At 40.7% G+C, this 12,842-nt stretch overlaps 1 protein-coding gene across 9 annotated transcripts in view; it reads right to left on the bottom strand.

The window, feature by feature from the left end:
* Window positions 1-9,646, bottom strand: part of PEX5L (peroxisomal biogenesis factor 5 like) — a 106,560-nt gene extending 96,914 nt beyond the window's left edge. For 7 of the 9 annotated variants that reach the window (XM_033068242.2, XM_033068248.2, XM_033068249.2 and 4 more), the window contains exon 1: window positions 8,545-8,651. In XM_033068242.2, the coding sequence (XP_032924133.1) occupies window positions 8,545-8,565 (21 nt within the window). In that variant the 5' untranslated portion in view covers window positions 8,566-8,651. Of the gene's footprint in view, window positions 1-8,544; window positions 8,927-9,539 lie in introns of those variants that run through there. The other 2 variants (XM_033068245.2, XM_033068244.2) reach the window with 2 other exon arrangements.
* Window positions 9,647-12,842: the final 3,196 nt, after the last annotated feature.

Below are 12,842 nucleotides of genomic sequence, written 5' to 3'. Positions count from 1 at the left end.
ATAGCATTTTTTTTATTTTTATTTGCTTTGTCTAGGTTTGTTTAGTTTTCCTTGAAGTCTGTTCCCTAAAACCTTGAAGACTACAGATAGCCATATGGGTATCTGGGCTGTTAGTTGTCTTACCATTTTTCTCACCTTATCTTAAATCTGGCATATTTCCTGTTGTTCTCTTCACATTTGTAACTTGACTATAACATATTTTCTACCAAGTCTCCAATTTAATATAACACATTTGTAATAGCTGAAGAATTCATACCCTCTTAAACATTTTGGTTTTGCAGCATAAATTAGGTTATTTATAATACAGATGCCACATTGAGTATGTTTTGTTTCTTCTCCGTCTTTTTCATTATCTTTTACCAAAAAACTTCCAATGATTGTTTTAATGTACTTAAATATGTTTCTAAGATCTAAATAAGCTTCACTTTAGGCAACTTGTACTTTTTCCTTCTGCCTATGAGGAACTATCTCCATTCCCTGTGTGTTCTCCATATTCTGGGTTAAGGCACAACCTCAACAATTTAACAATTGAAAATATTAGTTGTGAAGCTTCTTAAAAAATTTTTGCTCATTTTCTTTGGGTCCAGGCTCTTAATACGACCAACATCTTTGGTTTTTGTTTCCATATTTTTGCATTGTTTTGTCTCTTGAACATCATAATTTCCCCCCTTTTATTTATCTAACACTCATTCTCATGTTCCTTTCTCAAAGTCTTCTTAAAATTGTCCTGGGTCTTAAAAGGAGTGTTAGACAACAAATAGCAAAAGATGAAAGATGTCATCTACATCTCAAGCCTGCAACTGGAAAATTATATTCCTTGTTAAACTTCCATGAATGACAGCAGAAATAACCTGTCACTTTGATGAGACACTTGTCAAGCTCTATTTTTCATTTCATTAATAATTTCTGTCACATTTCTGTCATTATTCCTATGACAGTAGTGTCCAAGGCCATATTGACAACTAAGACCATCTTCTACCGACCATAAATAATACAAATCTGTTATTTTGTTTAAAATATTAATTTTTTTTCAGATTTTAACAGGTTCTGACAGATTACTAACATCAAAATGTGATGTTTGCTCTCAGTTTTACATAATACTCAGAAATACTCAAAAAGCTTCTATTTATTATGGTCTTTATTCCTATATTAATATTAGTAAAATTGACCACAGGAAATTCTGTGAAGTTTTTTCAGCATTACTTACTGAGAACCATATTTCTGTATTTTGGGCAAGGCTTAAATAGGCAAGTATTTCCCCTCAATTGTTTTTTAATTAACAGTGGAACTTTTATTGATACACTTACTACAGAAAATGTTGAATTTGAAAATGCATTTTGTGACAGTTTTCCTGCCCTTATCCTTGAATGCTATCAAGTATTCACTACGTGATACTGTCACTTTGGAACCCGACTGGTGGCATTGGGAAGTCAGAAATTAATGTGAAAAAGGCTTGGAGGCAAATTATTGTTTTTTTACAACAATGAAATTTCAAATTAGATTCACCAATATAAACGTTAAGATACAGCTGGCTCTAATGTTGGTGAGGCAAATTTTAGAGTTTGTTTCCTCAGCTTTTGAAAACTATTAAAGTCTATAAAGCCAAATGATTGATAGCAAATGCATGACAAAATTATGAAGATCTCATTTTTAAATGTCACTGGACAAAGGCATCTGAATTTCTTTTATGTATCTCATAACAGCAAATAAAGTCATAATGTAATCAAGAAAGATAGTTTGCCTGAATTAATTGCACAGTACTTTCCTTATCATACATGCTTTTGTTGTTGTTCTAAATGCATAGATGTTATTTTGTTCTAAATGCATATTTTATTGAGAAATGCTGTCCAAATGTGTTGGTAACTTGTATTCAACACCCATATTGGGGTAAGAGGTGTAAAAAGGAAATGCTATAAAATGAACACGTTAACAGAAGACAGCACACTGCTCTAAGACAAGTGAACATGAAGCAGGAGAGTGTTCCACGTCTTACAGAGAAACAAAGACTTTGCTGTGGCTCTTTTCCTGCAGGGATTGCCAAAATAGACAAGCAAATGAGAAAAGTGAGTTTATGGGCACAGGTCTACCTTGCAAACGTCGCAGATAAAATTCAGGGTTTTTTTAAAAGCTGGCTACATCCTTTCTTGTGGCAGTCACTTCTTAAGCCTCACACAGTTTGTGAAGAAGGAGCTCTGCTCATGGCCAGATTTCCCACCATCAGTTCACCTCCTTCTACTCGTGCAGGGAGCAGAACTTGGCTGTGGAACACTTTTGTTTTGTGATCAAGGGCTGCAGAGTTCAGCCCCTGCAGAGGGAAGGAAAACACAGCACAAATGTGGCAGGAGGCACAAGATTCCAGGAAAGCCTTCAGGCCCCAGCAAGGAGGAGAGAATTAACAAACAGGACACTGAGAGGAGCAACAGCAGCAAATCTGAGTGTCCTGATAGGCAGTGGAGAAGTAGAGGAAGAAAACTGAATGCTTACATCTACCATGCCAACCTATAGAAGCAGGGTACAAAACGGTTTTTTTGAGTGGAACATTGTGCAAACTTTGGGAAAATCACATTCAGGGGCTAACATTAAAATTTGGGCTGTGCTTGTATTTCTGGGCATGGGTAAACTGATGAGATATGGATTTATTTTTTTTTCATTGCGTATAATGAGTTTCACTTACTTGATATTTTAGAATTTTCTTTATTTATATGCAAATAAACCACTGGAAGTAAAACTCATGTACCAATGACTCAGAACTTCAAAAGCCTGACGGCAATGAGCAGTGAAATATCAGACTGTTCGTAATAATTCTAATCTGGCAGAAAAATTTGCTGAATTTGGTGTTTATGATCCTTAGGCATTTTATTAGAAATATTACTGGACAATGATGAAAATCCATAGCTACAGAAAGCCACCTCCTAGTTTACATGCCATGACACTGATTTGGAAGACAAGTGTTTCTCTCAGTATGGCAGCATCACCTATTTCTGAAACAGACTGTGCAAAATTATATTCTGTGCTACAAACAACTAGTATGTACTTTGTGTGCTCGGTAGATTAATTCTGAGTATTATTTCAATGCTTTTATCTTTTTCATTTTCAACATTTGCAAAAGGAGTAGCAAATTAGCTGGATAGATGACTTTAAATAGACCTGGTCTGTACATCAATTTTTTAAAATCTTGCTTAGAAACAAGATTATTATAAACTATTATCAATATTCTAAAGCTGAGTTATGAGACTGCATTTCTTAAAGTCTAAATTTCTGTATGAATTATTTTTTCCATCTTTTCATGCCCCTTGTTCTATTTGGACAGTGCATCCTGATACAGCTGGTGGCCTTTATCCCAACTTTTTATCCCTCTCCTTTGCATAGTAAATTGTGACAATAGTGGTAGATTAAAAAAATAAAGTACAGCATGGTTCTTGAGTAAACAATGCCCTTTGGTGAAGGTTATATACTGGATTTAGACTAACATTTATATTAATATATGATAGGGACATGCTGGAAATTGTTGTTTATCTATGTTTGGAATGAAATTAATTCCAGACTAGAGGGTGGATCCTTAGTTAGTAAAAGTTCTTCCTAATTTACATCCTGTAAAAATACAGCGAGAGCCAAGAATTTCTGAGCCTTTGCAAGATTTTCTACTAGGCTCTTGTAAAACTGCTCAACAGTTTCAAGGAACACTTTTCTCTACCAGCTTTGCAAAGGCTCACAATTTTTACAGTTTCGGTCTGTGCCTTCTCCAAATGCAATTTATCATCTACTTTCTTTGAATGAACTTCCTTCTATGAAAGTGAGCTCATTAGTTTTACCTTTTTTTAATTTACAAGCAGTTCATAATCTGCTGTTCAAAACTTGCTGGAGCTGCTACTGAAATACTGGAAAATATCAAGGCAAAATGGAAAACGAAGACTGCCTGAGTATTGTGAATACTTTTAGAAAAGAGTTTCAATAATAAAATATTATCAGTTTATCATAAAGTAATTTTACCTAGGCAAGGAGTTATGATTCATTGACACCACTACAGAGCAGTTAGGATTCCAGCCATGTGCCCAGATTTTAAAATGTTGGTATTAACAGCTGAGCAGAGATTCAATTTAGCATTGAATTCAATTTTATGTTGTGCATACTCTTTATGGACCGTTTTATTAATGTTAAAATGCACATTACTTTTTTTTTATTCATAGCTGCTTAACAGCTTGGGGTTTGTTTATTTTAGGTAGCAGTGTAACCAACACTATTATAGTATTTTCAATAGGTTTCCAAGTAAACCAAAATGAGATTTGCTGTTGCAGTTAATATTGAGACTGTTCTGCTTCCCTTTCCTCAGTGAGTTAGCTGTGTCTTAAATTTTGAGAAATCAGTGCAAAAATGCCTTTTATAAAATATTTAGCAACACTTTTCAGGTCCACTAAAACATGTGAAGCCCTTGAGGTTCCATCTTGCAAGAATTTTCATGCACACTTGCTTTTTTTTAGACCCACTACGATCATAGAGGTGTGTGTTTGACAATTGAAATCGTAATGGAATGTCAATGGTTAATGTGGATCATTTCACACAAATAGGAAATGCCAATGGGACAATGCTCAATATCACAACACAAGAATTAAGGGCATGAAGCTGATTGAATATGCAATTAACAGTTTAGGAGACAAACTATCAGATCTGGAATTTGGCCAAGGCATCGTGACTTACAAGCCTGCTCCTGCAACAAAGTTCCAGAGGATCTCTGATACCCCTCCTGTGTGGTCAAGATCTCTGCTTTGTCTAAATCAAGCCATCTCAAAACATAACACTGCCATATATAAAATCCCATGCCAACATTTGGCAAAGCACTTCTTCTGTTCAAGCATTTGTGCTGGGGAAGGCTGACTAAATACAGCATCAGGGCAAACAGTTTTGAAAGCATTTATTTTGAATTTCATAGGAAGCCAAATGCTGTGCAAATCCTATTCTGTGACTGAAATTTGCCCCCTGTTCATTTATAGAACTTTCATAAAAGTCAACAGGAGGACTGGTACCAGGTCTATAATATACTGTAAAAATTTTAAAACATCTTATAGTTGGTTGTTAAATGACAGCAATTTTAGAGCAGTGACTGGGGGTTGAACTCAGCTTATGTTCTGCCTCCATCTGGTCTGCTACAGTTCTGTTGAAGATGGAAAGCAGCACACACAGGGTTGCACACGTTATCCTAAGAGACAAATACTCTTTCACCTGTTCAATTTAGCATTTAGACTTGGCTCTTATCTGTGAATCCATGTTGTTCTCCTGTATCCATCAGGTTCCATCCTGTCAGAGCCTACATCTACTGAATTAAACACGACTCCTTACATAACTGAGGTTGTACATGTGTGATCAAACAACCCGTGCATCTCATCTGAAGTTCTCTTTCTCGTCCAGAAGCCTGACCCTGGGGGCCCAGGAGGGGCAGCTGGTGCTCAGAACCCATGGCAGTCCCTGCTCTGCTCCATGAGGTTGGTAAACATGCAGAAATCAAAGGCTCAAGTTCATCAGGATGGTGAAATAGCTTTGAAAGAGCTCCCGTGGCACTGGACTTCCCTGCATCCTAGTGCTGCCCGTGGTGCTGGCTCTGAGGAAGGCCACCTCACCTCTCTCCTGGTGTTTCACCTGGAAGTGTGTGGTGCACAAGTGATCACAAAAGCAAATCCTACACAAAGGCACCTGGAAATGTGAAGGCAGGACACACCTTCCTTTTAGATGTTTTAAAATTTGGAATTCTAGCTTAGGACCTCTCTAGTATTTCTGTGTTGTGAGGCTTCACTTAGAAACAAGTAAGAAGAAAATCTAAACCTAGGTCTTTGGAATAAACAAAGTGATTTTCTGGCTTTCTGGGGAAAAAAAAACCCCAACAAACCTAATCTGTACTGTAAACAAAAAATTAAGAAGAGATACACTCATTATGGTCTGATGTGGTAACGTACTTAACTTAAATGCGAAGTATATTTCATCTACACTTGCAAAATTTGCTGAGCTTAGACAGAAATTCCCCACTGAAGTTGATAATGATTGATGCCTCTCCAAGATAGGTAAATTCCCAATCTCTGTCATTATCCTTATTACCTTGTTACGGTTGTTAAAGTTCTCCCCTTTTAGAAGAATTCCAAGAATTAGCTGAGTTACAGCAGGTTATTCGTGAAATATGGGTTCTGCAAACATCTTTTAAAATAATATGGAATTAATTCTGCAGATTTTACTTTTATATCTAACAGCAGAACAGTAGGAAAAAGGGAAATGATTACTGGAATTCTAAATCACATCCTACATTTGATCCTGATGACTTCAGAAGAGCTATTGCTTTAAAGAGTGTAGGATCAAGCATTATATATTGGCCCATCCTTCTGCATTTGGGTGTACCCTGGTAGTGAGTTTACCCAGTTAAACCCCTCACCTGCTCTTCAAGAAGTGTAAATTCTATTAAGGGCTCAGTGCTTTAAAAATTACATTATTTTTGCTTAGGAGTCCAGGGTGCTGACTAATGTGCCTGACTTAATCCACACAAATTGTTTACAGTTCACCTTATTTTAGATTAACAGGTAATTGCAAATAATTCTTCCTAAATTAGTAAAAGTCTTAGAAGAAGTCTTGGATAGTAAAAAAACACCTTTAATGCTTAAAATGTACTGCCATTTTTCTTAGTGTGAGGTTTGATAATGTATTTGTATGGTAACTTAGCTATGTTCCAACATGGTTTAATCAACATTACAGTAGATCATTTCATTGCAAAGAAATTAGATTTTTATTGTCTTTGCCTGACTCACTTAAAAGCTCTAATTAAGGATACACTAAACACGAAAATCCCTCCTAAGGCTTTAGGCTTAGTAGATGTTATCTGAAGCTCATTAATGCTTCCTGTTAGGACAAAAATATATTCAAAAGTTTAGATGATGAACTGAGGTGGGCTTTTGTTTTTAAAAACGACAAGTGTACTCAACAGGAATAGGATTTTTACTCCAGTCAGCCTTTTAAGAGAACTTGGTTAGAATTTAATTGTATTCAAGTTAGAAAAATAAAAGTATTTTGAAAGAAAAAGAAATAAATTACACCAGTCACAACATACTTGCATGTTTTGACCTTATTTTCCATTGCAAGTTTGATTTCAATCTTTTAATGACTCAGAAAATTTACAATGCTGTGAGACACCTCAAGGTTCCATTAGATTTCCTTTTATAAAGTGCTGCACCTCTGTTGAAATCTTGCAAGAGGTAACTCACAGCAAAGAACTTCTGTTTTCTTGAGGCTGTAAATACCTATTTGGTAATGTCCCATTCAGTAGCATTATTTACAGGATTGGTTTTGTGTTCTAACCTTATAATCAGAAATAAATGGTAATACACATACTCCCTCCATTGATTCCATCTCTTGTTAAAACCTGTTTGCTCTCCCATTACAAGCAGTTTTATGACACATTATCACTGCTGCGAGCAGATAACACAAACATGAAAGAGTAACGGGTGTCATTCAGCTCTGGAAGGCAGTGCTGAATCAGAACTCATCTGTACTGTCACAACCCCCTCTGGCACTGCCTGCTGTCCCCAGTGACCATCCCATGACCACTGAAATGCTGTGCAGAGCCACAAACTCGAGTGGTCAGCTCGCACCTCCCGAGGCTGCAGCTCCTCTCCAACAGCCTCAGTGCTCACACCACACACAAGGCTGGTGCCACTGTGGGTGACAAAAGCATTTGAACACCAAGCCAGACTGGGTCCAAAGCAAAGCAATGAATCTGGGAGATCAGTGTAAACCTTTACTCCACTTTGATACTTCCTCCTTCAAAACAGACCTGGCTTTCCAAGGAAGAGCCATGTGAAGGAGAGCAGGAGTCAAGGTTAAAGCCATGAGGTCCAAGGCAGCAGAATGTTTTTAGCAGGGAGGAGTGAATTCTGCCAAGGAAACGTAGATCAGTGGATCATGAGACAAGATTTCTGCCTAAAATCTTGAAGTCTCTTCACCATGTGTTTGAATTCATTCTACAGAGTCATCCCGTGGCTTAGCAAAATCAATCCTCATCCCGTGTCGGGAGGGAAGAATAGAAATCCATCACCTTTAAACACAACACACTGAGCAAATCGACAGTTTGAGTGTGGTGTGAAATCTTTGCAGATTTTGCAAAGCAAGTGCTCTGTCTTTTCCCTTATTGTTTGCCCTTCACTTGACATACAGGAAGAGATGCATCAAGAGGATGGCAGGAGACATGTGTCACTTATAGCATGCCGCAACAATGTTTGCCCTGGAATACTCCCTGGAATCTGTTTGAACAAGCAGGCATCGTACATAGAGAAACACACAGAGAACTTCACCTAGTTACAAAGTTGACAGAACCCCTTCGCCATCCTCCCCCCGGAGCAGCACCAGCCCCGGGCACGCCGCTCCCTCCGGCCCCTGAGCGGGAGCGCCGCGGTCACAGCGCACCAGGTCACTTGTTGCACGGTGCCAGGGTGGCATCTCCCCTCCGCCCGACCCACCGCGACCTGCCGGCGCCGCGCTGGAGCGGAGCCCGCTGCGAGCCCCCCGAGCCCGTACCTGCATGTGTCCCTGGTACATCCTGCCAGGACCCGGCTGCTCCGCTGCCCCGCAGGCCGGCAGCTCGGCTGGGCGCTGCGCTGGGGGCACTCCTCCCGCCCGCTCGACTACAAGAAAGAAAAAAAACAAAAAAGGGGAAAAAAAAAAAAAAAAAGAAAAAGGACAAAAAAAAAAAAAAAAAAAAAGCCTAACCCTGAAGGAGCTATTTTTGGCTAAAGCTCCGCTTGTCCTGGCAGCTCCTGCACTGGTTTCAGTACCCCGGAGCTGTTCGCCTCCCTGCTCTTGCCTCGCTGCCTCTGTTTCCCCCTGCGAGGCGGTGCCGGCGCTGCCCAGGAGCGGCTGCTCGGGGTGCGGGGCAGGCGGGCGGACCCGGGCAGGGCTGCGGGGCGGCCGGGCGGGGAGAGCCGCGGGGCGGAGCGGGGCCGCCGCTGCTGCCGGGCCTCGCCCGCCCGCCCGCGCCGCGCCTCGTCCCGCTGCAGCCGCCCCGGCCTGGCGGCCCCGGCCCCGGCCGCCCTCCCCCGCCTCCCGCCGGCAGCCCCGGCCTCCTTCCCGCCCCCCTTCCCTCCTCCTCCTTCCTTCTCTCCTCCCTTCTTCCCTCCCTCCCTCCCTCCGCAGGGGGAGCGCGCAGCATCCAGGGAACGCGCGGAGCCCCGCGGCCGCCGGGCGGAGCCCGCTGGGGTCCCGCAGGTCCCCGGCCCCACCGCCCCGCCAGCGCTGGCGGCTCCCGCTGCAGACATTAAAAGAAAAAAAAAAAACAACAAAAAAACCAACACGAATAAAAATCCCTACTAAGCATAACAGCAAAAAACCGGAGCGTCCCGGAGGCAGGACCCGGCAGAGCGGGGATGCGGCGCACGGAGCCCCCGCGGGTCGCGAAGGGAGCGCGGGGCGCAGGGAGCGGCTCCGGCGCGGGCGCATCCCGGGAGCGGTCCCTGCCCGCCGAGCGCCGCAATTAACCGGGATTCATCCGGCAAAAGCATCGGGCCGGGCCCTACCTTGTGCTCTGCGTATGAAGAGCGAACGTGATGTGTTGTGATTCCCAGAAAATATCAGGAGACTCTTGTTCTGGCTTGGTAGTATCGCTTAGTAGCGTTTTTCAACGCTTGCCAAAGACGCTGCTATATAGGCAAAAAATCTGGCACCGGCCCGTTTGTGCTAAATTCTGACCTTGCAAACTGGCACAACAGGCCTGGCTAAATCCTGCAGGAGACACCTGCATCATCTTGGATCCAGCTTTTTTCTCTACTTCGCCACCTCAAACCTGAAACTCTCAATCTGCTAAAAGGAGCAGCTGCTTTAATTTAATCCTAAATTTCTGTCCTACCCAGTGTGTCTATATTCAGTAGCACAGAAATCCTCCAGCGCCTGGAATTTGCTAGATTGTGTAATTTCTTGGCTCTGAGCTCTCAAGTTTCACTATTAAACTATGCAAAACTTTGTGATGCTTCTGATAGACCAGAGCAACCCAACCCTGAGCATGTACTGGAGCAATGCAAAATAGATTTCTTATTCCTGAAACCAGCACATTTGTATCATCACAGCTCATTTCAGCTGACTAAAAAAGCCTTTTTGAAGTGTTCCCATTCAGCTAAAAAGATGGGTTTTGCAGAACATGAGTTTGTTAAGTCTTCAGTGATGGCATAAGCAAAATCTATCCAATTATTTTTTTCACTTAGATTTAAGAGCTTCATCTTTTAGATAGATAGCAAAAGTGACAGTTCTCTTAAATCCAGTGAATAACTATCCAGCTCACTGAGATTTTCAGAGCAGCTGAAGAGTTTAGCCATGTATTGGTGATAAAACGAAACAAGAAATGAATATTTTTTTGTCTAAATCCCTTAAGCCGCTTTGAAAACCTCAATTAAGAGCTGATGAGCTTAAACTGCGTCTTTGGGATTGTCCATACATGTTAGACATCCATTACTGTAAAACTTCACAAAGGGTGACTGCACTTAGATAGGTGAAAATATCAGATTTGAATTACCATGGTTTCACTTAAAATACAAAATATGGAGAACAGATTTTTCAGATGTAAATATTTGTATCTGTCTTTGTGCTCGATTTATAAGTTTAGATCTAGGTGAAAAAAACAAGCCCTGTTTAAACTTGTAGCCCTGATGCCTTTGCTGCTTGTTGAGATTTATTAGACTCTTTAGCTTTTAGTAATCTTGGAGGTACAATTTTTCACTCGGACTACAGCAGATCCAGAGTGTCCATTCCTGTCTCAATGTGCAGGTTTCTATAGTAGCTGAATGTTTCTTAGGCACTTGAAAATATATTTTTTTTTTTTACTTTTTAAAAATTGTTATTGTTGTTTTAAGTCTTAGGCTCTTGTGTTTTCCTCAGGGGGAAAACTGGGGGAAATTTGTCAATGCCAGTGTGTAGCAGTATCTCCTTTTTCTAAATCTATGTATGTGCATCATGATTTAAATTTTTCTTACAGGGTATGAAAATCACACAGTGGAAGAGTTGCTAATTTAGCAATGGTTATTTATGCTATGTTATTTGTGAGTGAGGGACAAACATTGGTAGAATTTGTCAAGATCCAAATGCTAGAGATTAATAGTGAAGTGTGTTACAGGCATTTTTCCTAATGCATCTGAAGCGAGTGCATTCGTTGCACAATTTGTTGATGCAATGGCAAACTGATGTCACATATTGGCAGGATTGGAGTGATCCAGTAAAGCCAGATAGATCCAGCTTTTGCCTTTTTCCTTAGCAGGGGCTAAATCACTTGGCACTGGCCAGGGAGAAAGCTGGCAGAGCAGCAGTCAGTGCAGAGCAGAGATGGAGGGAGATGTGTGCAGGGACACAGGGGCTGCCAGGGGGTCCTGCTTGAGGAGCTGTTCCTCAAATAGCTCCAGCCCAGGGCACACTCACAGGTGCTCTGCTTCCACAGCTGTAAATTCTGCCTTTACTCTCGCTCTTTGCAAGCAGAAGCTTCAGTGAGATTGTTAGTCTCTCCATCTAGTCCTGATCTGGAATCAATGGATGATCTTTGTTGCTCAGTTATACTGCAATTTAAAAAATGCAGTGCTGAGTGGGACAGAAAACATTAATGTGTAATTCTGTACCATACATATAAAGGCAAGTTCTTTACAGCTTAGAAACAGGTGTGCCAGGATCCAGTATCTTTTCTGACTGCTCTGTTGATGAATGTGAAAATCTGTTTTGTTACAGAGCATAGATAATCTCATAGGGTTCACTTGCTTAAAATGCTTTGAAAACATTTTTCTTTTCTGGTCCCTTTTGGTCTGTCTGTGTGGCTGCATTAATATTTGAACCAGTGATGTCTCTGTGCTATGATCTCTCTAAGCTTTGTTATTCATTATGGCAAAAAATGGAAAAAATTATGGTAGAAAATATGAAAATCATAATGTTTGCTAAGAAAAAGAAAACTCACCATATGGCTCAACAGATTTTAATTAATATTAAATTGCCAGGGGAAATTTTGAAGGAAGTAAAATAAAAATCCTTTATTTTACAAATAAATGCTCAGATTTTGGTTTTGAATACTTTGCTGGGGCAGTTGGGACTACTGGGAAGCCTGAAGACAGTAATGAGAGTTCAGGGGCATTCTCAGAAATACAGAGAGCAGAAGGTGATTTTGGAGAAGCTGGCAGCTACCTGGCTACTGTCAAAACCCTGACACTTAACTGCCCCTGGGAGGGGATAGAGATTTCATTCCTTTAGACTTTACTGGTATTTATGTCATCCTGTAAACTTAAAAAAAATACTCTTAAATCACTAGAGTGTGAACTGCACAAGACCATTTATATAGATACCAAGTTAAGAACACTTATTCTAACATTCTTCATTTACACAGTGATTGGAATGGCAGGGTCTGTGATTTCCACACCAAGAAACCACATGGCCAGGATAAGTGATGATTTTGTTAGGAAAATCTTGCACTGATAACCAGGCCTGCAGACTTCATATAGAAAAGTGAAAATATCCTCCATGTGTTGTGTGCAACAAAGTGTTCAATGGGAGAGTTTGAAATGCAAACTGAGGGGATGAGTTGTAGCACTGGGACTTGGAGGGGCCACTTTGGGGAGCTTGTGCTCTGAATGCCCAGCAGGTTGTTGTACCCATCACTCAGGGGTGCTGCTCAGATCTCTCTGAATCTCTGGTGTTTCTCATGTGTGACAGCATCCAGCAGTAGTGCATGTTTGGTCATAAAGACCCAGATTTGCTGCTTTGTTCAATAATAGATTAATGTTCTGATGCATATACATTGTATACAGCATCAGTCTATTAGCTCATGTAGTCATGGAGATGAGTAATTTGCATACATG

This window comes from Catharus ustulatus, chromosome 10 (assembly GCF_009819885.2).
Source record: "Catharus ustulatus isolate bCatUst1 chromosome 10, bCatUst1.pri.v2, whole genome shotgun sequence".
In the NCBI taxonomy this organism is placed as follows: Eukaryota; Metazoa; Chordata; class Aves; order Passeriformes; family Turdidae; genus Catharus; species Catharus ustulatus.
Note: the sequence above shows the minus strand (reverse complement) of the source record. Positions and strands in the feature narration are given on the sequence as shown.